The sequence below is a fragment of the Mizuhopecten yessoensis genome, unplaced genomic scaffold, assembly GCF_002113885.1.
Source record: "Mizuhopecten yessoensis strain PY_sf001 unplaced genomic scaffold, ASM211388v2 scaffold673, whole genome shotgun sequence".
In the NCBI taxonomy this organism is placed as follows: domain Eukaryota; kingdom Metazoa; phylum Mollusca; class Bivalvia; order Pectinida; family Pectinidae; genus Mizuhopecten; species Mizuhopecten yessoensis.
The window spans coordinates 496,095-523,572 of NW_018403664.1; the positions used below are offsets into that span (position 1 = coordinate 496,095).

A 27,478-nucleotide genomic window follows, 5' to 3' on the forward strand; every position below is an offset into this window, starting at 1 on the left:
AATCCACGTCAATAATACAGAATACTATCATTGGTACAGTTTTACACCTAAATTTCCGTCAATGATGTCGAGTGATGAGAGTGATGCTACATTGCACCTCTTGTGTCAATTGAACAATGTCACTGATGTCATAATATTTACCACCGTGGGCAATGCCAGTATAAACCATGCGACTTTCAACTGACATTCGTAACAGCTATTATGGCATGACCAACGTGTTGACGTTATCAGCGTTACGATGCAAGATTGAAACCTTGGATACCAACCATACACGATTCATACACATATTTTATCTAAATACTGAATTTTATAAAATCGTTATTTTTTATGAGACTAAATGAGATTAAAATATCTGTGAAATGGTCAAGGATTCAGGGTGAATTTGTGATTTCAACAATAACTATGAATGCATATACATTGCATACTTATAGACTTAATGAAGATGTTTATATAATATAGTAATGCCCCTTTAACGCAGAAGGTCATTTCGGGTCAAACAGGGACAGACAGATACAGGGCAGATAAAACGCTGTTCAAAGTTGAACGTACTGCTTTTCGTACACACATACTCCGACTGTGTTAGATGAGATTAGCATGTTAAAACCTTTAACATAACTAGTCGTGACTGTAGTTAACTTCCTAATCATATGATAAGTCATGTATGAGTGCGGTACAACAAGATGACCATATCTATATCAGATGTACCTATCTCTACCTGAATCCAGGCCAAGGACACACACATCCTACAGGGTGAGTACAACGTGTAACCGATACTAATTTATACGCGTATGAATAAAGAGGAATTAATATAATGTTTACACATGTTTGCATGACTGTTTCTTCTATTTCATAACAAAGCCATTCATTTGCAACCGTACGTGGCCGACGTAATGGATAAAGCATGCGGTATGTACACCAATCGTTATATATTAAAACCTGTTCCGTATCATCTTTATCATTATGTTCACTGCGCATGTAATCTTCTATTTCCTGTTCCGGTCATAATTGTCATTTTGTTCCAGTCTATTCTGTCGTCAGTGTTCTGAAGATTGTAACTTTATACAATGTATATGATTAGCCAACTTTTGATAAAGTTACTCCCGGTATGATTCAATAATAAAACACCTGTAAACATACAGACTCAATTATCAAGGACAACAGCGGACTATCATTAAAAGACATGAAAAACAAATACACCAAGAGCACACTTAATAAACAAAACTGGTCAGGATATCTCCTGTGAAATTAACTGGTCATGATATCTCCTGTACAATTAACTGGTTATGATATCTCCTGTAAAATTAACTGGTTATGATATCTCCTGTACAATTAACTGGTCATGATATCTCCTGTACAATTCATGCTATCTCCTGTACAATTAACTAGTCATGATATATCCTGTACAGTTTACTATACATGCTATCTCCTGTACAATTAACTGGTCATGATACTGGTCATGATATCTCCTGTACAATTAACTGGTCATGATACTGGTCATGATATCTCCTGTACAATTAACTGGTCATGATATTTCCTGTACAATTAACTGGTCATGATATGTCCTGTAAAATTAACTGGTCATGATATCGCCTGTACAATTAACTGGTCACGATATCTCCTGTACAATTAACTGGTCATGATATCGCCTGTACAATTAACTGGTCACGATATTTCCTGTACAATTAACTGGTCATCATATCTCCTGTAAAATTAACTGGTCACGATATCTCCTGTACAATTAACTGGTTATGATATCTCCTGTATAATTAACTGGTCATGATATCTCCTGTCAATTAACTGGTCATGATATCTCCTGTACAATTAACTGGTCATGATATCTCCTGTGAAAATAACTGGTCATTATATCTCCTGTACAATTAACTGGTCATGCTATCTCCTGTAAAATAAACTGGTCATGATATCTCCTGTAAAATTAACTGGTCATCATATCTTCTGTAAAATTAACTGGTCATGATATCTCCTGTACAATTAACTGGTCATGCTATCTCCTGTACAATTAACTGGTCATGATATCTCCTATACAATTTACTGGTCATGCTATCTCCTGTACAATTAACTAGTCATGAAATATCCTGTACAGTTTACTATACATGCTATCTCCTGTAAAATTAACTGGTCATGATATCTCTTGTAAAATTAACTGTTCATATCTCCTGTACAATTAACTGGTCATGATATCTCCTGTACAATTAACTGGTCACGATATCTCCTGTAAAATTAACTGGTCATCATATCTTCTGTAAAATTAACTGGTCATGATATCTCCTATACAATTAACTGGTCATGCTATCTCCTGTACAATTAACTGGTCATGATATCTCCTGTACAATTTACTGGTCATGCTATCTCCTGTACAATTCACTAGTCATGATATATCCTGTACAGTTTACTATACATGCTATCTCCTGTAAAACTAACTGGTCATGATATCTCCTGTAAAATTAACTGGTCATGCTATTTCCTGTACAATCAACTGGTCATGATATCTCCTGTACAATTAACTGGTCACGATATCTCCTGTACAATTAACTGGTCATGCTATTTCCTGTACAATCAACTGGTCATGATATCTCCTGTACAATTAACTGGTTATGATATCTCCTGTACAATTAACTGGTCACGATATCTCCTGTAAAATAAACTGGTCATGATATCTCCTGTAAAATTAACTGGTCATCATATCTCCTGTAAAATTAACTGGTCACGATATCTCCTATACAATTAACTGGTCATGATATCTCCTGTACAATTAACTGGTCATGTTATCTCCTGTACAAGTAACTGGTTATGATATCTCCTGTACAATTAACTGGTCACGATATCTCCTGTACAATTAACTGGTCATGCTATTTCCTGTACAATCAACTGGTCATGATATCTCCTGTACAATTAACTGGTTATGATATCTCCTGTACAATTAACTGGTTATGATATCTCCTGTACAATTAACTGGTCACGATATCTCCTGTACAATTAACTGGTCATGATATCTCCTGTACAATTAACTGGTCATGCTATCTCCTGTACAATTAACTGGTCATTATATCTCCTGTACAATTAACTGGTCATGATATCTCCTGTAAAATTAACTGGTCATGCTATCTTCTGTACAATTAACTGATCATGCTATCTCCTGTACATTCAACCGGTCATGATATCTCCTGTACAATTAACTGGTTATGATATCTCCTGTACAATTAACTGGTCATGATATTTCCTGTACAATTAACTGGTCATGATATCTCCTATACAATTAACTGGTCATGCTATCTTCTTTACAATTAACTGGTCATGCTATCTCCTGTACAATTAACTGGTCATTATATCTCCTGTATAATTAACTGGTCATGACATCTCCTGTACAATTAACTGGTCATGCTATCTTCTGTACAATTAACTGGTCATGCTATCTTCTGTACAATTAACTGGTCATGCTATCTCCTGTACACTCAACTGGTCATGATATCTCCTGTACAATTAACTGGTCATGCTATCTCCTGTACAATTAACTGGTCATGCTTTCTTCTGTACAATTAACTGGTCATGATATTTCCTGTACAATTAACTGGTCATGCTATCCTCTGTACAATTAACTGGTCATGATATGTCCTGTAAAATTAACTGGTCATGATATCTCCTGTACTATTAACTGGTCATGCTATCTTCTGTTCAATTAACTGGTCATGATATCTCCTGTAAAACTAACTGGTCATGATATCTCATGTTCAATTAACCGGTCATGATATCTCCTGTAAAATTTAGAAAAGGAATTATATCATCAACAAGATATGCCACAATGGACAAACGTTTGCTAATAAACACCAAAGAATATTATCAATCTAATGTTGACCACCGCAGCCTCTCCCTCTACCTCTCCGGAAGAAAGTTTGGTTGTGTAGTTGATTTGTCAAAAGGGCAAACCTGTTTAGGAACTCGTGATACTCAGTACTGATCTGGAGCAGCCGTTAAATTGTGATAACAACTTTAATTACCCATGAAAAGCAGTCTTCAAAAGAATACGACAAGGATGACAGTTGGCAAAACCTGTATTAAACCACTGTCCAAACATGGGAAATATATTGAACAATCCGTGATTATGTGATATGAGTTATCATGGCATCAAAGAAAGAAGTTGTTAATTATTGATCTGAATGGTGATTTTAACCTGTATGGAGAGTAACTTGTTCCTCTTTTATCGCATACTTAAATAGTAACTCGGACCTCTACGGAGGATGGCATTTGTTGATTGCCCCTAATTATAGTCTTTACAATGTTAACTTACAACTGAAGAATGAATATCTGTTGACATTATTGATAATGTGGATTATTTGTCCATGTCGTCTCATGTCGTACAAAGAGTAGCTTGACCAGCAGTAGGTAGAACAAGGTAAACATTGCTAATAGAATTATCAAAAGCAAAATTAAACAAATCGATGAGAAAGGCTCAGTATCACCATGCTAGTTTTCTTGTCTTATTGCAGAATTCCAACTGGGTGACGACGGTTCCTTTGAAGTGACAGATGACGTCCTGCAAACGTTCTGGGACAAAGGTTACATACTTATCAGGCGAGTAACAGTGCTGTTTGTCAATACTTTTGTATCTAGTAAATATGGGCTAAGATACATGTTCTTCAATCGACTTTCAATCTATGCTATCCTGATACGTCTTGTCATAAATATTTCTTGGCAGCAACACGAGCATGTTTTAAATAATCTAATTTGATTGATGTTTAGGGGGTTACTGGACAAAGAGGAGCTGACTAAGGTCAAAGAGGTCATTGAAAGTCCTGAAGTACTTAAGTTCCAGTACGGAGTGAGTATACATCCTACAAACCCAGTTTTATACAAGAGATGGTCGACTTATCTATGCTTGAGTTGTTTTGAACTTTATTAATATCATTCTAAAATGGCTTACTGGTTACATTGCTAACTTGATCTTGGTACTAGCTTACTCGCAGATTTAACTACTTACTTATCTGTACCATTACTTATTTGTTATTATCATGATTGCTTTCACTAAGTCCTCGTTCTCATTGCCTTCATATTGTTCTCAGTAATACTTTCATTTCATTTCATCACATTTTATTGAGTAAACAATAGGATTGAACAGCAGGCTAGGCCTATATAAGTTCTCTCCTTAGGTTGACATGACAAAGACAAAGATGAATGAAATGGTTTGTAAGAAAATATTGATGCAAATTATATATAATAAGTAGCATATATCCCCAGTCTGTATATAGCAGATGGTATAGGGGAGATAATTCCATGTATGTTTCAATTACATATAAATATTTAACTGATATTTTTAGCTATACAATGCTCTTATTAAAAAGTCAATCATAATGAATTAGTAAAAGGAAAGCAATGCCCTAATGATATGTTAAACAGAGAAATTGCTACAATTGTAAATTATTTTGCAAGTCATTAATGCCCCCTGTTCATACTCTGCTGCTGTTGCATGAAGTAGTTAAAAGTATAGAACCATTTAGTATCAATATATATCAATGGTAGGAGTGATAAAAAGTAAGGGATACAACAACATCAAAATATAAAAAATAAAATGAGGCAATTCAGCTAGAAGATTTTGAAATTGTAGTGTATGTGTAAGATGTATTGCCAGTGTTCTATGTGTAAATCTTTCATCCCATCGAGTTTCAGACAAAATGTCACTAACGGCCTCTAACGTTCACAAATCATCAACTCGAGAAGAATCCAGATTCGACCACAGAACACTAAGCAAAACTTAGCACAATTATGTTTTACTTGATTGCACCCATCAGTAAAAACAGCACCCAAAGCTGAATCCTTTAGGTGTATAGTATAAACATCAATGTAGATATAACAAGCAGTAGAATCACATAATGGTTTAGGGACAATACTTTATCAATTATGACTATATATAACAAAATTTATAGATTGTTTTGATTAATTAAACAAGTCTTCTTGTGTTGTATATATATTTAAGAACACTACCAAGTATAGATTTATTTTCAGTATTGTTTAACATAGTGCTTCCATTAAGAAGTGGTTTACTATCAAGATTAACCGGACACACTTCAAAAATCTCATTTATTAAAGTTTGTCTCTCATCAGTATACATTGGACATGGTAACAGATAATGGGTAGCAGTTTCATAAGCATCACCACACAGACAAGATGGAGACTCTTTCAATTGATCTTTGAACAGATCATAGTTCAGGTTACTCGCCTCATTTCTCAGTTGACATAAGATACTTTACAACTTGTTCTCCTTTCATTTTGTAAAAAAATTGTCCTGTGCGTCATTTCTAAATAATTTCACCATGCAGAGACCCGACAAAAGCGGCAAGGAACCAAAGCTCATACTGTGGCAACATCCAGGTGAAGACGTCACAGGAATGGTGGCTCGCTGCCATAAGGTGGCAGGTACATGTGATAAGGTATATAAACATGTATTCAATGGAACATATTTCAAATTCCGTATTATATATCGTCTAAAAATTTATTTCTGTTAAACAAGATCAATTTGTCTAGGTTATTTACAACCTTCTGGAAATTATAAAAAGGATATCAATTATGGTTTAACATTTGCTGCAAAATTTCTCAAATGGGACCTTATGAAGAAATCCCGAGATCTTAGTAAAACTATATATATCAACAGCAGTATTTTGAAAAAAGAAAACATTTTTATATATATTTATAAATCGTTTAATCGATTCTGTAATTTATCGTTAAAATAACTATAGGCGTTTGATTTCCATATATATGATATCACATATACATAATATTAATACAATATATGAACAAAGTTTCAAATTATTTTAACGATCCAAATAATGTTTGTTTAGATTATGAAAAAAACTGATTTCAAATATTGTTCAACATATAATATATATCAGAGGCATTTTGATGAGAAGAAATCAGATAACACCAGTGCGAATTATGTGTTAAGTAATGCCTAATAGTGTAATCTACATGTTGAGCAGGGTTAGGGTTAAGCATTAGCATTAGCCAGATGAGTGTTCAGTATATACTTATACTTACTGACGTTTGGTGTCTGTTCACAGCTTCTTGGAGGTGAGGTTTACCATTACCATACCAAACTTGTAACCAAGGAACCCTACATTGGAGGCACATTTGAATGGCACCAGGATTATGGGTACGTTACTAGAGACAGGGCTATTGGTACGTTACCTGATTACGTTACTGGAGACGACAGGGTTATTGGTACGTTGGCTTAATACGTTAATAGAGACAGGGCTATTGGTAAGTTACTAGAGACAGGGCTATTGGTAAGTTACTAGAGACATGACAATTGGTAAGTTACTAGAGACAGGCTATTGGTGAGTTACTCAAGACAGGGCTATTGGTAAGATACTAGAGACAGGGCTATTGGTATGTTTCTAAAGACATGATTTTTGGTAAGTTAACAGAGACAGGGCTATTGGTAAGTTGATAGAGACGGGGATATTGGTTTGTTACTAAATGCAGGACTATTGGTACGTTAGCTTAATACGTTACTAGAGACAGGGCTATTGCTAAGTTACTATAGAAAGGGCTATTGGTTAGTTACTAGAGACATGACTATTGGTATGTTACTAGAAACAGGGATATTGGTAAGTTACTATAGACAGGGCTATTGGTATGTTACTAGAGACAGGGCTATTGGTATGTTACTAGAGACAGGGATATTGGTAAGTTACTAGAGACATGACAATTGGTAAGTTACTAGAGACAGGCTATTGGTAAGTTACTCTAGACAGGGCTATTGGTAAGATACTAGAGACAGGACTATTGGTAAGTTACTAGAGACATGACTATTGGTAAGTTGCTAGAGACAGGGATATTGGTACGTTACTAGAGACAGGGCTATTGCTAAGTTACTATAGAAAGGGCTATTGGTTAGTTACTAGAGACATGACTATTGGTATGTTACTAGAAACAGGGATATTGGTAAGTTACTAGAGACATGACTATTGGTATGTTACTAGAAACAGGGATATTGGTAAGTTACTAGAGACAGGGTTATTGGTACGTTACTAGCGACAGGGCTATTGGTAAGTTACTAAAGACAGGACTATTGGTAAGTTACTTGAGACAGGGCTATTGGTATGTTACTAGAGACAGGACTATTGGTGAGTTACTATAGACATGACCATTGGTAAGTTACTAGAGACAGGGCTATTCGTATGTTACTAAAGACATGATTTTTGGTAAGTTTATAGAGACAGGGCTATTGGTAAGTTGATAGAGACAGGGATATTGGTACGTTACTAGAGACAGGGCTATTGCTAAGTTACTATAGAAAGGGCTATTGGTTAGTTACTAGAGACATGACTATTGGTAAGTTGCTAGAGACAGGGATATTGGTACGTTACTAAATGCAGGACTATTGGTACGTTACTAGAGACCGGGGTATTGGTACGTTACCTAAGGACGTTACCGGAGACGACAGGGCTATTGATACGTTAGCTTAATACGTTTCTAGAGACAGGGATATTGGTAAGTTACTATGGACAGGGCTTTTGGTAAGTTACTAGAGACATGACTATTTGTAAGTTACTAGAGACAGGCTATTGGTGAGTTACTCAAGACAGGGCTATTGGTAAGATACTAGAGACAGGGCTATTGGTATGTTTCTAAAGACATGATTTTTGGTAAGTTAACAGAGACAGGGCTATTGGTAAGTTGATAGAGACGGGGATATTGGTTTGTTACTAAATGCAGGACTATTGGTACGTTAGCTTAATACGTTACTAGAGACAGGGCTATTGCTAAGTTACTATAGAAAGGGCTATTGGTTAGTTACTAGAGACATGACTATTGGTAAGTTGCTAGAGACAGGGTTATTGGTACGTTACTAGAGACAGGGCTATTGGTATGTTACTAAAGACATGATTTTTGGTAAGTTAACAGAGACAGGGCTATTGGTAAGTTGATAGAGACAGGGATATTGGTACGTTACTAGAGACAGGGGTATTGGTACGTTACTAGAGACAGGGCTCTTGGTAAGTTACTATAGAAAGGGCTATTGGTTAGTTACTAGAGACATGACTATTGGTAAGTTGCTAGAGACAGGGATATTGGTACGTTACTAGAGACAGGGCTATTGCTAAGTTACTATAGAAAGGGCTATTGGTTAGTTACTAGAGACATGACTATTGGTATGTTACTAGAAACAGGGATATTGGTAAGTTACTATGGACAGGGCTTTTGGTAAGTTACTAGAGACATGACTATTTGTAAGTTACTAGAGACAGGCTATTGGTAAGTTACTCTAGACAGGGCTATTGGTAAGTTACTAAAGACAGGACTATTGGTAAGTTACTAGATACATGACTATTGGTAAGTTACTAGAGACAGGGCTATTGGTAATTTACTAGAGACAGGACTATTGGTAAGTTACTAGATACATGACTATTGGTAAGTTACTAGAGACAGGACTATTGGTATGTTACTAGAGACAGGGATATTGGTAAGTTACTAGAGACAGGGCTATTGATATGTTACTAGAGACAGGGCTATTGGTATGTTGCTAGAGACAGGGCTATTGGTATGTTACTACAGACAGGGCTATTGGTATGTTACTAAAGACATGATTTTTGGTAAGTTTATAGAGACAGGGCTATTGGTAAGTTGATAGAGACAGGGATATTGGTACGTTACTAAATGCAGGACTATTGGTACGTTACCTGAGTACGTTACTGGAGACGACAGGGCTATTGATACGTTAGCTTAATACGTTTCTAGAGACAGGGATATTGGTAAGTTACTAGAGACAGGGCTATTGGTAAGTTACTAGCGACATGACTATTGGTAAGTTACTAGAGATATGACTATTGGTAAGTTAATAGAGACATGACTATTGGTATGTTACCAGAGCCAGGGCTATTGGTACGTTAGCTGAAGACGTTACTAGAGAAAGGATAATGGGTAGTTTATCTGAGTACGTTACTAGACACAGGACTATGGGCACGTTGCCTGAGTACGTTTCTAGACACAGGACTCTGGGTACGTTATCTGAGTACGTTTCTATACACAGGACTATGGGTACGTTACCTGAGTACGTTTCTAGACGCAGGACTATGGGTACGTTATCTGAGTACGTTTCTATACACAGGACTATGGGTACGTTACCTGAGTACGTTACTGGAGACGACAGGGCTATTGATACGGTAGCTTAATACGTTTCTAGAGACAGGGATATTGGTAAGTTACTAGAGACAGGCCTATTGGTATGTTACTAGAGACAGTGCTATTGGTACGTTACTAGAGACATGTCTATTGGGAAGTTACTAGAGACAGGACTATTGGTATATTACTAGAGACATGACTATTGGTATGTTACCAGAGCCAGGGCTATTGGTACGTTAGCTGAATACGTTACTAGAGAAAGGATAATGGGTACTTTATCTGAGTACGTTACTAGACACAGGACTATGGGTACGTTACCTGAGTACGTTTCTAGACACAGGACTATGGGTACGTTATCTGAGTACGTTACTATACACAGGACTATGGGTACGTTACATGAGTACGTTACCTGAGTACGTAACTAGACATAGGACTATGGATACGTTACCTGAGACAGGACTAATGGTACGTTACGTAAGGTACGACAGGCTGGTAACACAGACAGTTTTATATTTTAGGGTATAACACACCGCAATGGAAAGAAGCACCTGTTTATAATTGTTTTGGTATTGTGGAATCACAACATGATAGAAGCTGTAAGAAATCACTGTCGATGAGTTTGGAAGTGAAACGCCCATGCTTGCACATCTGTAGATACTTGTAAAGTTTAATAGTGAGCTGACAATTATAGTTATAGTGAAGGTAAATATTTTAGTATTAGGGATGCGGTGACCATTATCATTAGGTTCGGTTAACTCTTCTAGAGTCGGATTGTTAGCTGAGAATAACTTTTATTCTGTAGGTAAATCTTACAGAGTTTGCTAGTTAGGTGAGAATGACTGTTAATCTGTAGGTAAATCTTGCAGACATTGGTTGTTAGGTTATCATAATTGTTACTGAAGGTAAATGTTCCAGACTTTAGTATTGAGAAAGAGGTGACCATTATGTTATACTGAAGGTAAATGACAGGATATGAAGTTTTCTATAACAGATACTGGTACAAGTATGGCTGTGTGTTCCCGGACATGTTTGTGAGTGTGGCAGTCGATCAGTGTAAGAAAGCCAATGGATGTCTTCAGGTACGGTTACTGATTTAATAAAATTGTAATGATTTTAACGCTGGTCACAAAATTATTTAAATGACATTATTCTTGAAATGTTTGCGTTGTTGACGTGTTATGTGTGCTGTATAATAATCATCTGAAGACCTCGAATTCTTAAATATTATTTTGAATTTGACTTCACATTCACATTCACATTCACATTGCGGTTGCGTCGATGAACAGAAGATTTGAAAATCGATAATAATACCTTTTCTTTCTGCATGCAATTGAAAACCTTCGAGGCAAATTAACGTTATACACAACAAAGTAGTTTTTAACGGGTAATTAGATCAGCATCACTAAAGAATGTTGTATAAAGCGTTTATGATTCGAAACAGCCGGAAAATTTCATTGAAAAACCTGGAAGGAAACGCGGTTATCACTTGTATTATTTTTGTATGATTCGTAGACCTTGGCTGAAATTCAGCCACTTCAATATACATGTAGTCAGTGGGTAGCATTTAATGAACGAACCCTAATGATCACTTTGTGATTTGCAGTTACTGAGCGGATCTCACAAATGTGGCCGGATTGACCATACAATCGTGGCTCACCAGACTGGGGCTGACGTGGATAGGGTCAAGGAGTTACAAGGAAGACTTCCGCGCGTGCATGCCGAACTCGACGCAGGTATACTGAGATAGAATTCCTGACTTCAGTGTGTTCAGTTCTTCATTTAAAGAAGTACCATGTTTTTGTAATTGATTTTATAAGATAAATACCGGTATGAACAACTTCGACTGAATGTTTTTATTGTTGTGTGTTGTTTGTTTTTTGCACTACGGCAAATAACATGCATATACTTATAACATTTTACCGCCAGGTGATGCACTATTCTTCCACTGTAACGTTCTCCATACGAGTAGTGACAACACTAGTGCCGATATCAGACGGGCGCTCATTCTAGCCTACAACCGGAAGTCAAACAACCCAGGACCGCACCAAAAACACCCAGGTTATCGTCCAATCAAACAGGTACACGTGTAGATATATCGCCTGTTGAAATATTGAAAACGTTCGTCTATATTCAGTTCTGCTGGTACTTATATCTATCTATTTGTTTACATTAATATAGGTTTCTGACGACGCTGTAAGAAGATGTACAAACATGACCGACTTCGAGGGAAAAGATTTCTGGATAGTAGAGCCACAAATTTAACAAGGTGGCTGACTGAACAAATCAGTGAAGGAGCACCTGTTCACGCACAACACTGACATATGGATTATTCCAAGTAGCATACTAATCGGACAAATGTTATGTGAAGAATAAAGGGATTGGTAAACTGTTATTGTTGCTAACCTCTAACATGATGTTATCAGACAGCACTATTTTGTAACGTGCCAGAAACATTTATATACCTAACACTATAACATTAACGTCATGAATAACTATAATTAGTAAAAAAAAACACCACAAGATAGGTCAGTGTTTTCTGTATAGATATAATAAATATCTTGGAATATGACAAAATATGCTACGTATTTTAACATATTTCTTTATATACACGAGGGTACATTTGCATTTATTAATCTGTAGCAAAGTAATGTTGCTGTTTCTTGTGACAGGGAAATAACTATGCTACTATATACATGTACATCAATACTGATTTGCGATATGTTCTTACGTGACAAATGATATTATTAATTCTCTTGGAGGAAGTAAGAGACGGTGCTTTACTTCATGCCTTGAGGATCAACACTGAACTCTGCGATGAATCGAACGTATCGGAATGACCCAATTGTCAAGAGAAAGTTATGTTGTGAAATCGTATGCGCTACATTTAAACGTCTTTGAGATTATCTCATACATAGAACATGTGTATGTATTTGTTTGCAGTATCAAATGTTGCGTTGTTTAATATAATATAAGTGTCCTTGTGTAATGTAAAATAGTGATGATAATTTTTCGGTCATGCTCGCGCTGGCTAATTGGTTAAGGCGTCTGACCGTCTACGATTAACTCCCTCCATCACTGGGTCAACGATTCGAGGCCTACGTGGTACAGTCGCCTGGTACTGGCCGCAGTTCGGTGGTTTATCCCCGGGTACTCCGGTTTTCCTCCAGCACCAAAACACCATGACACGCCTAAAATAGTAATAACTGTAAATCGGACATACAACAGTAACACACAATAATAACTAATAACTTATCAAGCGCTCTATTCTGCTGAAGCTAACTGCTCTAAAGCGCTTGACAAATTAATATAAAAGACATACGCAAGTAAAATTAAACATAAACGTATCGAATTAATATAAATATAAACAGATAAGATACTAAGCCCGATTTTTGAGTTTCTCCAGTGTATCATCTTTGGAGGTGTTGTATCCAAACCAAACTGAAAGAAAAGCGAATCGACCTTGTTATCTGTACCCATTCAAAAGGACAGCTCATGGGAAAATACAATACAATAGAAAGTAAACGGAGATATAGAAAAATCTGCCATGTCATTTTATTAACATTTTTGTTTCGTATATCAGATAACAGGAAAAGGTAGATAATCTTTTCATGGTTTTCTTTGAGTACGCTGGAAAACTGTGGCAGGAATCGATACAATGTTTTTTTTATACATAGCTCAGCTCAAGTCTTATTTCTTTTGTTTGATGAAAAATATAATACTCTGTATTCTAGAAGGTTTTCAATTCACATTCGGTAACACAAATCGTCACAATCTGAGGAACACGCGCGAAACAGGTAAGATAAATAACCGAGAAATAGGTATATACGGATATTGTCAGATAAGACTGTAACGATAATAAGCGATGATTATCCAGAGAAATCTAACACAAGTAAACGTAGAACAGAAACGTGTAATACTAACAAACGAAGAATAGAAACCGATCTATAAAGGTAAAGGTGATAAACAGGAAACACTAATTAGCAAAGGAGAGGTAGAGAAACCGGGAACATTAACAACCGAGAAATAGGTATATATAAGGCGTAATGTTGGTGCATTTGTCTCATGAGATGAACTGGTACATAAACCGATAACAAAGAAAACTGAAGAATAAATAGAGAAAAAAAACCAGTTGTCATTTATATGTGGGAAAACAGGTAGTTAATCATCCACAATGATAATCAAGGAATATATTGCAAAACTAATTATAATCGAAGGACGAATTGAGGAATTGGTAACGTTATCAAGCGATGAAGATTTCCAACAATAAGCGATGTACAACTTACGTATTACATGCACGTTTTTACTTTAAAAAAAAACATGATGAGAAGTTAGGACACGCGTAAAAGAAGGACATATTGCTCTTGATATTGTTATTTATTTGTGACAAAACTTCCATACAGTGCATTTTCAGCTCCGTCTTTAAGATTGGCGCAGTTCTGGTCCAAGAGCATTTATTTCTCGTGGAATATTCCTGCAGAACCTAAACTTTGATATGTGAAAGCAACATTGTGCGAAACCTTAGAATCAAAAAGTCACAGAGGAGACGTTCGACGTTCAGACAAGTTTGTCTGCAGAAAGAATGATGTTTACAAACAGAGACTGTTGTTGCATTAAGGAATGCACATCTGTCTAAGGTAGGAAAACTAGAAATGATGGACACTTCCATTTGATGTAAGCAATGATAAGGAGGAAAGCTCGGTGTGCCGTTTTTAAGCTATCTGCACCAATTTACATAGGATTGGAACATAGTGATTCAAAATAACATATTGATGTCACCGGGTTAAATCCCTGGAAGCTATAATGCAATAATTCCGTACGCATGCAAGAATCGTCCTTTAAGATAAGATAGAAAATATATAGTGTATTACATAGAATGTATCTAATACATACACAATACCTCCACTGTTAGAAACTTCATGTAATATATATGATATATTATATATTACAAAACGTGTTTGTTAATCTTTAACAATATTATGAAATAAATGATCGCCTTTGCTCCTTGAATTAATGTTTTTTTGGTTTGCCGTTTACATCGCATAAAAATAATTCGTTGTTTATTTGTTTTATATAAGAATCAGGAAACAATACTACTGTGTGCCAAGCGATATTTTGTATTATTGGAGGAGTGTATGCGTCTCTGGTTTAACTATCACAAAGACGAGTACCAGATTGTGGAAAATATACAATGACATGCATCGCAAAACTAAAGGAATAAAGCTAAGTTATAAAAGAAATACGGTTTCTAAAATTTCTCCAGTATCTTCATTAGAAAAATACTTAAAATTCTGTCGGCTTTTTTTTCAAAATGTCTTCATATTCAAGACTTCTTTGTGTTATAACCAAATTTTGTCTGTAACTGTTTCAGCTGTTGCAATTTAACATTTAATCAAGAGTAGAAAAAAATGATAATATACCGCTACAACTCGAATGTTCGGAAAAACGAAAACATAATTTTCAATTTTCTGCTTTGTAAGGACCAAATTTTTAATTTCAAATTTATCACACGAAGAAAGTGTGGTTATCTTTATCATGGTGCATTCTTTCAAACATATTTTTCATGAATAGAAATTTATGACTTGCTTGAATACCTAATCAAATAAAAAATCACAAAAAACAGAGGACCTCCGATACCCGTACCTGGTTAATCGTTTTATATATAAATTGTATTGACTATTAGTAATAATTCACCTCAAGTTGACATACGTTCCTCCTCCTCCTCCTCCTCCTCCTCCTCCTCCTCGTTCAGTAGGGTTGACAGTGCACCTAATAGGACATCAAGATCAATTCGGGAAAGCACTCCTCTGCAACACCACAAGCGGAAAGCTTTCAATTGAGACCAAAGTAGCCAACATTATGGAGACTGGAAAGGGTACTCCCCTGCAAGATAGTTTTTTTTATGTACAATCTACTGCTGGATAGACAAGTAAATAAAGCAACAAGGGAATGTAAACAGAACCGTAATCCGAACTGAAAACCTATGAAATTATGGCAAAATATAAACAAAGGAAATATTTACACAAAGACCTACGAAAATACCAGAGAAGACTTATTTTTAGTCCCGATTTATAACAAAATCGTCACATCAAGGGGTTACTGATAACTACTGTGACATATTCCTTAGTGTGATCAGATTCTATCTAAACAGCCTACCCAAAGAAATATAATGTCAGCAGTGCTACAAATGTAAGCACCACTACCAGAATAAAAGCACGAGTCAATTGTTGAAGATACCAGCCTCTCCCTTTCTACAGTATTTTGATTTCGATTGATGGCTGTATCTCTTGAATGTGGAGAACAATGGAGTTGATCAGGGTCAGGAGGTGGGGCATCAGGGTCAGGAGGTGGGGCATCAGGGTCAGGAGGCGGGGAATCAGGGTCAGGAGGCGGGGCATCAGGGTCAGGAGGCGGGGCTTGGGGATTGTATCGGGGCGATCTGCGCTACTCTGGTCAGCACTTGTAGTTTTACCTTGGACTGGGGACCTACCCATATATTTGCGCTATTTCTGGTACGTACATTTTTTATTCGATGTTGTTCAACAAATATATGTATTCATTTAGTCCTTTCTTTAGAAATGACCCTATGCTGACAAGTGTAGACTAGGAAACAAATATCAGTCTTTACTATCCAGTGTGAACGTGTTCTGGGATATGTGTAGAATTAGCATTGTGTATAATGTATTTTATATAAGCACTTAGCAAATTACCATATTCTTCAATACTATTTGACAAAGTATATTCCTATGAAATACCGGATCTGTTTATCTAAACTTCGTCTTTCTGCACATAATTAGCTATTGAGACTGGTAGATACAATAACATAACGAGAGAACAAAGACACTGTATGAGCTGCAATACAGATATAGAAGACGAATATCATTGTATTTTAATATGCAGAAATTATCATATTCTGAGAGTAAAATACATAAAACCATATTACTGGCGAAATCCTTAAATGTATAAACTTGAACAGTTACTAAGTGTTGATAATATCAGCGATCTTCGTAAACTTGCTAGATATATCTTTGAGGCAAATAAGGCACGAGTGACGTAAACATGCATATCAATATAATTTATATTAATGTCTGTGTATGCATTATTGACATTTGTATCATTACGGATTACACGTTGTTGTTGTTGTTGTTGTTAATGTCAGATGATGATGATGATGTTGATGATGATTATGATAATGATGATGTTAGAGCGTTAATGATTGTTGAATGCACAATAATGATGTGGGAGTGATAATGAGTGTTGATTGCACAATACATATATGTATATATCATTTGTAATTTATTGTAAATTATAGTTATCCAATAAGTTGTGAAACTTAAGGAATAAAAGTTGAATTGTGTATGTGTGTGTGTATGTGTGTATGTGTGTGTGTATCATATTGTATGTTGTCTCTTTATTGTTTTGTATATATGTTATAACTGATAAGTCAACCGACTTAAAGTAATAACGAACTTGAACTTGGTTGATTCCAAGGTGAGTAAGATAATGCCGGCGGAGGGGTCGTCTCACAGGTCATGTTTGCCCTTTTGTGACCTCCTTCCAGGATAGGTTATCTGGGAAACTTTAAAGCTAAAAATATGGTCTCGTCAATAAGACTGATAACTCCTTCTTCTCAGCAACTGTAAACATATTTGATTAAGTTTCTATTGTGTATTATTCCTCAACATGGCGTGTTTTGAAATAACCAGCCACACACTGACCTTCCTGACTAAATGTTTTATTATATGTGTGTCGTAAGATCCATGTCACTTTACCCTTTGGGAGATTTCGTTGCGCGTGATATCTATACAATTTATTTCTGTTGGCAGATAAATGCTTCATTGTGTGTATTACATATAATATACAAACATGTGTTCTTTACAGTCATTGTCATTAACAAAATATGAAATTATGATAATTAAAAGTAAATGAAACAAGATTTTTTAATTAATTTTCAAATTCACTTATTGAAGCTATTGATGACGTACTGATACACAATAAAATATCTCTGATAACATATACAGATAAAACCGATTATAAATAGTGGTAAAATTAGCTGACTTTGAAATGTTGCATTCTTACTTCATACATCTAGTGATTATTTTCGGAACAAGGTAGTTGGCTCTGCTAGTTGCCTGTCAGTCCCCTGTGTTGGCAGTAATTTTGTTTCTGAAATTAATTTGGGCACAGTCTATATGAATTAAGCATTTGTTTAAAAATGAATCATCTGTTTGCAACATAGTACAGTTCGTGTTATAGACATTTTTCCATTTTGATGTAATAAGATTTGTCGAAATCACCAGATGTAGATTCATTTTTTTATTTTATTTCAGTACCAACAATGAGTCTGAAGTAGACGACATTGCGATATAAGGCATTATCTGTTAACTTCGTTTGAAATTCTGCATCGTGTTTCCAAATTGTAATTAAGTGCATACATACTCCGTATTACTAGTGATTATATTTCGGTATATTAACGTAGCCCTAGCTTGATATTGACTTTAAATAGAGATGACTATTTCAACATAGCTAATATATGAAACCCTTCTATACGAATCAATGGTGAAACGAAAATTTGACAAATCACAAGTGGTTAAGACTTTTTACTGTTAAAAGTAAAACTTTTTTCAAGCCAACCATGTTAATGAAAGGTAAGCGATGTTGGTGTGATTGATGGTCAGAGTTTCGCTGAGTAATGAACGTTTGCTATTGTCCTAGAGACGAAGTAGGTGTGTTGGCTGTGTGATGAACGGTATGTGCATTCTCGATACCACAGGGCCTACGCTCACTTACGCTCTGTGCACCCCTGGAATATGACATAGCATTATTAAAAGCACATGAGTAGCTATTTGATTGATTCAGTTAAGAACTTACCAAACGCTTGGCTGACACCTGTCTTTAAGGATACAGAAGAGCGACACGTGACTTCATAGCCGGTCAATTTTGTACATCAATTGTTCAAACTTGGTACGCACCGAGACTTCAGTTTTGTCGTGAGATATCACATGAAAGCAGAGAAAGTCAGTGAGTGTTACCCAGGAGTACCAAGGATAGGGTATGGATTCGGTCGTAGGGTCGGATGATCGATGAAGTGCAAGGGGATACTTGGGTAGTGGAGATCAGGGCTCGGTTGAGTGATGAAGGGTGGGATGACTGGGTAATGGAGATCAGGGCTCGGCTGAGTGATGAAGGGTGGGATACTTGGGTAATGGAGAGCAGGGCTCGGCTGAGTGATGAAGGGTGGGATGACTGGGTAATGGAGATCAGGGCACGGCTGAGTGATGAAGGGTGGGATGACTGGGAAATGGAGATCAGGGCTCGGCTGAGTGATGAAGGGTGGGATGACTGGGTAATGGAGATCAGGGCTCGGCTGAGTGGCGAAGGGTGGGATGACTGGGTAATGAAGTCCAGGGCTTGTTTGAGTGATTAAGGGTGGGATGACTGGGTAATGGAGATCAGGGCTCGGCTGAGTGATGAAGTGTGGGATACTTGGGTAATGGAGAGNGCTTGTCCAGCCGTATCTGCTTTGGTCGGGTCCCAGAAATCTTTACCGGTAAAATCATTGTAATTAGTAACGTATATACATTATTGGGTGATTTGTGTTGCAGTATTTCACGTGAGTTGTCCATATGACTAAATATGATCTTTCTGACAGCAGGTCTGTATGAAATATCATTGTAATTCCAGGTGTAAGCGTGCTGTAAACATCTGTAATGGCGACACTGACAGGTGGTAAGTTAAACAAGACTAATAAACATGGTATATTATAAAGAGATCCTCTATATTTGTGATATTATTTTTTGTTGTGAAGAGATACTATAAACTTATATAGTTAAACGCATTAAAGTCGTTCTAGTCTCCGTGGAGTATAACATATAAATAGATAGACATTACCACTATAAATCATATATCGCTCAAATAAAGGAAGACATTTTCTTTGAACTTATAACGCTGGATGCATTGCATTGGATACCTATTTATGTTCGAAAAATGACTGATTACTCGGATTGTGTGAGAAATTAAAAAATAACTGGGAGATAACAAATGGAAACAATATGTTTAAAATCCTATTCTTACCCACTATTATGGGTACTACTGTACCCTACTACTAACTGTTTATTGGTAACCTATATATGTAATACGTATCAGTTGCATTCTCGATACAACTATTGATCTGGATTTCTTATTTTTTTCTTCACACAGTCTACTCGTACACACCGGAGGGTTTCCGGGTGACGAAAGATATGAAGAAGAGTTTCGATGATCAGGGATATATCTTAGTCAAGTAAGTGTTTGGCATCATCATCTGCATTTGCTTTGATAATTATAGATTATGAAGAAATTTATGTATATATATCAAAATGTTTTTGTTTTTTTGTTAGTTCTATTTGCTGTGTAAAAGTAAATATTTTAAGAATTAGGATGTAAACCCTTTGATAGAAAACAATACTGAACAACACTTCCTATATCTAATGACAAGATCAAAAGACTAAGCAATGTTTCTATCCAATATTATTTCACTAACTGATAATTTTTGGTTCGGTAAAAATTAACGCATTAACAGGTCAGAACAATTAATGGAAATGCTTTAATAGTGTTTTTTTGCAATACGTTTAGTAATGCGCACATCATTAAAAGGTGAAGCAAAAGCTTTTAGATATTTAAATAATATTGTGCCAGTATATATATTTATTTAAAACACACCGAACTCATGTTGAAAAAAATGACACTTTGGTAATATTTATTATACAGGGGCTTGTTCGACCAGGAGGAGATGACTAACGTGAAGAAGGTGTTTGAGGACGGAAACATCATCGAGGATAACGGGTTTACAGTTAGTTTTGTCCGTCGGTATATGCTTGCTCAATAGAGAAATATCATAACGAATATTGTACTTGGAAATTAATGGCGAAAAAGGTAATTCTATAAGTTAAATAAATGACAATCACAATACACAAGACGAACTTTACGTTTAAGACCAACGCTATCCCGTCACACTTACGAACGGCTCTAACAGGTTGCCTCCTATATGTATAGCTATGTTCAATGTGAAATCACTTGTTTTTATTTGATGTTACAGATGGAAGATGCAGATGGAAAAAAAGGGAGGATGGTGTTGTGGAATAGTCCCGGAAATGACGTATCTGGAATGATGGCACGTTGTGAGAAGGTCGTCAATACTTGTGAAGACGTAAGAACAAAACAAATCGCTTGATCACATGGTACTCACAAGAAGTCAAAAATGATTAATTGCGATTGTTGTCTTAAAGGATGAACGTAAGACACATACTTTATATTGCACCTACAACATTTGGTAATAGATCCAGCACCTACAACATTTGGTAATAGATTCAGCACCTACAACATTTGGTAATAGATCCAGAACCGAAAACATTTGGTAATAGATCCAGCACCTACAGCATCTGGTAATAGATCCAGCACCTACAACATTTGGTAATAGATCCAGCACCTAAAATATTTGGTAATAGATCCAGCACGCGAAAAAATGAATTACACTACATCATACGGCTGTTTTGTCATCCTAGGAAGAATCAATCCTATGGCTTAAATGTAAATTGGTCCAAACTACTGATGACACACAACAAAGGGGGGATGGTGACGTTACATCCCTAAATGACAGGAACTTCAATACTTAACGTAGTACTGGTTACAGCAATATTTCAAACGGCAAACCCCGGGGACAAAGTAATCCAACATCAGAGCCTCCCACCTTGTATCTTGAAAGATAAATGAGAGTAACACATTCACATTAGACTACACATTAACATTTTATAATAAACCGAGTATGCCAAAATGAATTACGACGCAACAGCTATGACTTATGTTACACAAGTTATTATTATCATTTTACATTTATAGTATCGGTTGTTCAAAGTAGAATAAATCAAGCACATTGTTTTCACTGCGAATATACTTTGATGCGAACTAGAGAATGTATATATGTGGAAATAGTTTTTTTTATATAATAAACAAATACATTTGAACTCACGAATCATGTCATGTATTATTTGTTTAGCTGCTTGGAGACGAAGTTTACCATTACCATTCCAAATTGGTTTACAAAGATCCCTTCAGCGGAGGTGCCTTCGTCTGGCACCAGGACTACGGGTAAATAATGTACAAATAATGATATTAATTTCTAATATTTCGGTTTCTACCACAATGTTGAGTCGTCTTTTCGTATCGAAATTTAATTTTTGTCCTTGAAAAAAATATTTAGCCTTTGAAACGTCATGATAACAATTATTCACTATCTGTGTCGTCATAACTGCGAAGTACACATAAAGTAATGGAAATATTACCGTGCAATCTGTCTGTTACATTGACATGGTGTTGCAATCCTCTCTATACTCCCCAGGTACTGGTATCACAACAGTTGTCTGTTTCCCGACTTGATGACGGTGTTCATAGCTATCGACAAATGCTCACGTTCAAATGGATGTCTGCAGGTAACATTTTACATTATAACACAGCATTTGTGATGCAATGCGTGATTTGTACATAAGATAGACTATTGGTTTCTTTTCAAACTTCGTATTCATTGCATAGCTATATGTACACATACCTAACATAAAATGTCTCTGACAGATCCTGCCTGGTTCTAACAAGTGTGGTCGTATTGAGCACGGTGTCACACATGGCCAAAACCGCGCGGATTCTGAACGAGTGTCTGCTATCGAGAAAGTCTGCCCTAAGGCTTACGTAGAGATGGACCCAGGTAACTAGTTTTATACTTTTATACTTAGTTTTACGATTGTTGCTACGCCAATGTAATGTTGTTCCATTCATCATCGATAAAAATGAAATGAAACAACTGCTAGGTCATTTTCATTTTATTTCTTTTATTTCGAATCGCTTTCAGGATTACAAATCTCTTCCCATTGGGTTTACATATACACAACGGGCCATTTTACCAGCAGTGAAAAAGTCCAAGAATTTACCGTTTCAGTTAAAAGACAAATTCCAAAAAATTGTTAGAATATTCAAACAAGTTCGTTTTATGGCATTTACTGTAAGCCAATTACTATTCATGCTAAATAGTGTTATCAATTGTTGTTATAAGTACACAGGAATAGAACCTGTGATTGAAATCCCCAAAGTTCAACCATTTCTATTTATCTAAATTGTCTACCTGACTTACCCCGATGCATTAGCAAAGCCAAAGAGGTTTGTACTTTTCGTTCTCTTTACGTTTGAGTTAATATTTCCTGCTTGGTTTAAGCTAATCATTCATTACCATAATCAGACGTGCGCAATTTCGGTTGAAATCAATGTGAAAACAAATAAATATTCTCCATTTTATCAAGGTATTGCTATATAATATTTGAAAAATTTCTTGAACAATCTTCTCTAATTTTAAGTATTCATTTTATCTTCTAACATCGTAGAGACTGGGGGCACGTAAGGCTTGGATACATCCCCATTTTGCGCGATCATTTACTACCACCCTTGCCGAGCTCCCCTTATCCTTCCCAATGTTTCCTTTCTTTTTAAACTGTACCCCTCCGTGTACTCTGCTGCTTTACTTTCCATTTTTTTTTTTGTCATGTAAATGAAATCATGGAGTGTTTTTATCGCTCGAGTCTCCAAATATGATTTCATTTCAGAATATTTATTGTTCATATCTTAGATACAAAGGAATTGGGCAACAGGCAAAGCCTAAAGCGCCCTCTCCTTGCAGTTATAAACAGTTTATACAAATCATATTGAATTGAAGTAATGATAAAACATGTATATTATATATATTGATATTTGCATGTCATTATTTATTTATTTTTAAATTGTTGTTACAAAAGCTAGATTGTAAAAAAAATGGCAATTAAAATGATGCTGGTGGACAGCACATAGTACAATTATGTGCTAGCATTATTCCACACAGCAAAGTCATGTGAAAATAGATAAACAAGTAAGTATAATCTAGTAAAAGCGTCTAGTATCTTTAATGAATCCTAATATGTTTAATCCATTTCTCTCTCCTTATTATTACTTACTAGCTTCCTGAACCTGTCCATGTCATAATGTTAAACCTCCAATTTAAAATAACATCCAGCCCTCTGATTTTCCCTGATCTATTCTTCTCATACATCTATTCTGGAATATCTCACTTCCATGCTCCCCGTATCAGCACAACGTATATAATTGCTGACATTATAAATACGATGCAGACAGACAATATTTTTTCTCTCAAATTAATAAAGGTTTTCATACAATGTATCTCTATTTTTACTAATCTAAGGAACTGCCTCTTTATAATCCTACCAAGTAGATGCCAAGACCCACATGTAGGTCAATTCTTTATAAACTATCCTCCGATCTGATCCTTCTATGTTTTAGAATCTGATGTGTTGTGTAGTTTTGCTGAGTGAGATTGAAGTCCGTATATAAAGGTTAGGCTGATATTGTACCTAGCAAAACTTCCATACTTTAACACACAACATGCATGCTTTATTTTAGCAGTTTCGTCGCAGAACTTTCCGTGATTTGGTGTGTTTCATATCTAATTACCTTAAATGCAAATGTACATGGGAATAGTATTGAGTTTGACAGTGTAATACCTGTAATTGTGTTGCAGGTGACACATTGTTCTTCCACTGTAACCTGTTACACACGAGTTCTGGCAATGAGAGTGCTGATAGACGGTGGGCTTTACTTACTGCCTACAATACTAAGGCGAACAACGCCCTAGTGCCTCATCACCACTCACAATACACACCTCTACACAAGGTAAAATACCACAGCCAGTCTAACGACCAGCAACACGCCCTTACCCAAGGTGCTACTGCGCTTCATTGGATGTGGCTTTGTCCAGTTGTCATTCATATACACATAATATATATTTCATTCAAACAAATTATTTGGAGAATTCTTATATATAGACTTCCGAACAACATAAAATGCTTGAAGTAATTGAAATTGAAATGTTTCTTTAGTTCTATTTATTTTTATCATTTTAACACGAGTTCTTATATCGGTTTTTTTAGTATACTGCTCATCAATTAAAGCATATGTTTGCTTCCCATCAGTATATTTACGAGTAATATGTGATTCGTTAGTCTCTGATATAACAATTTGGTAAATATATACAAGTATGTCTCATGTTCAAATCGGTGAGTTACGATTATTTGACCATTTTATCCACAGGTGCCGGACAGTGCTGTAAGGAACTGCACTAATTACAATGATTTTACCGGTAAAGATTTCTGGGACCCGACCAAAGCAGATACGGCTGGACAAGCTATTCTTGAAAGACAAGCCAAGTGTGAAAAGTAGTAATGATATTTGATTGAACAGATTATATATAACCGTTATCATTAGGTACGCAGTGATTTGTGGGCACGTGTAATTGATGATTATATAATGTTAACATCAGATTATCATCCAAAATAGATGTATAAGACTTTCCTAGTGGATATTGTGTGTCTTCCATGATAAACAGATGTTAAAATGAGGACTTTTAGTTTCTTTTTTAAATAATACTTAAAGACAGCCTTAGCATACAAGAAAACCCTTGCTCCAACGTTTTCGCAATATTTCTTACTCCAAACATTGCAAGTCGTGCAATTATTGATGACAAAATAATTTTCTGATGGTAACATAAGTATCTATGTTCAATTAAAGGTGAATATGACTTATGTATAAACGAAAACAATTGTCCTGTTGGGCCGTCCTATGCTTAAATCACGTTTAAAACTGGATGTTGCATCTTTTGAAGATAAGGGACAAATATGGATAACAGCAGAATCTATAACAGAATATATACAGACCTGCTGTCAGAAAGATCATATTTAGTCATATGGACAACTCACGTGAAATATAGCAACACAAATCACCCAATAATGTATATACGTTAGCATAAACAGATTTGAAAAATCACATGACATCATGCATTTTAAGAAGGTCAAGACCACTCGGCGTTAGATAGTTAAGGATAAACTAACTGTACATGTGTAATTATGAATTAGGGCAGGATCGTGTCATGTAAGACAGAACTTTTTTGATAGGGCAGAAATACGTAATGTTAGATAGGGCAGACATACGTTATTTTAGACAGAGCGTAATAAGCTGTGTTAGTTAGGGCAGAAATACGTTATGTTAGATAGAGCAGAAATACGTAATGTTAGATAGGGCAGACATACGTTATTTTAGACACAGCGTAAAACTCAGAGTATGTTATCTCAGACAGAAAAGGACAGGACCAATTGACGTTAGAAAGTGCATTTCAAACTAACCAGACACAAACTAACCACACAAACAAACTAACCATACACAAACAAACTAACCAGACACAAACAAACTAGGAACACAACGTTTTTGTTGTGCAGGATACACGGACAAAATACACTTATGTAAAAGTGTACAGAGCACACAAACTAAACACCCCTTGTTAGATTGTGAAGAATCTTAAGACTAAATACTCAATATTAGATTGTACATAACACACTAACCAAATATACAACGTTATAATATATAGAACACACAAATTAAATAGCCCATGCCAGATTGATCTAAGATTGTACATAACACACTAACCAAATATACAACGTTACATTATACAGAAAACACAAATTAAATAGCCCATGTCAGATTGATCTAAGATTGTACATAACACACTAACCAAATATACAACGTTACATTATACAGAAAACACAAATTAAATAGCCCATGTCAGATTGATCTAAGATTGTACATAACACACTAACCAAATATACAACGTTACATTATACAGAAAACACAAATTAAATAGCCCATGTCAGATTGATCTAAGATTGTACATAACACACTAACCAAATATACAACGTTACATTATACAGAAAACACAAATTAAATAGCCCATGTCAGATTGATCTAAGATTGTACATAACACACTAACCAAATATACAACGTTACATTATACAGAAAACACAAATTAAATAGCCCATGTCAGATTGATCTAAGATTGTACATAACACACTAACCAAATATACAACGTTACATTATACAGAAAACACAAATTAAATAGCCCATGTCAGATTGATCTAAGATTGTACATAACACACTAACCAAATATACAACGTTACATTATACAGAAAACACAAATTAAATAGCCCATGTCAGATTGATCTAAGATTGTACATAACACACTAACCAAATATACAACGTTACATTATACAGAAAACACAAATTAAATAGCCCATGTCAGATTGATCTAAGATTGTACATAACACACTAACCAAATATACAACGTTACATTATACAGAAAACACAAATTAAATAGCCCATGCTAGATTGTAAAGAATCTTTATAATCAAAAACCCCATGTAAGATTGTACAGAACACATTAATTAAATAG

At 35.6% G+C, this 27,478-nt stretch overlaps 3 protein-coding genes across 3 annotated transcripts; all 3 read left to right on the plus strand.

The window, feature by feature from the left end:
• Positions 1-537: 537 nt before the first annotated feature.
• LOC110451794 (ectoine dioxygenase-like) lies at positions 538-15,124 on the plus strand. The gene is made up of 10 exons (XM_021499974.1): positions 538-750; positions 859-906; positions 4,503-4,587; positions 4,756-4,834; positions 6,330-6,440; positions 7,068-7,159; positions 11,126-11,213; positions 11,738-11,867; positions 12,061-12,212; positions 12,313-15,124. Exons 2-10 carry the CDS (start codon positions 891-893, stop codon positions 12,394-12,396), a joined length of 837 nt encoding a protein of 278 aa, XP_021355649.1. The 5' UTR covers positions 538-750; positions 859-890; the 3' UTR covers positions 12,397-15,124.
• Positions 15,125-16,556: 1,432 nt separating this feature from the next.
• Positions 16,557-26,387, plus strand: LOC110451801 (probable phytanoyl-CoA dioxygenase). The gene is made up of 10 exons (XM_021499986.1): positions 16,557-16,643; positions 19,816-19,860; positions 20,332-20,413; positions 20,881-20,962; positions 21,209-21,319; positions 22,166-22,257; positions 22,508-22,598; positions 22,738-22,867; positions 24,722-24,873; positions 25,291-26,387. Exons 2-10 carry the CDS (start codon positions 19,842-19,844, stop codon positions 25,417-25,419), a joined length of 888 nt encoding a protein of 295 aa, XP_021355661.1. The 5' UTR covers positions 16,557-16,643; positions 19,816-19,841; the 3' UTR covers positions 25,420-26,387.
• LOC110451914 lies at positions 19,208-19,558 on the plus strand. Its single transcript, XM_021500144.1, has one exon. It carries the CDS (start codon positions 19,208-19,210, stop codon positions 19,556-19,558), a length of 351 nt encoding a protein of 116 aa, XP_021355819.1.
• Positions 26,388-27,478: the final 1,091 nt, after the last annotated feature.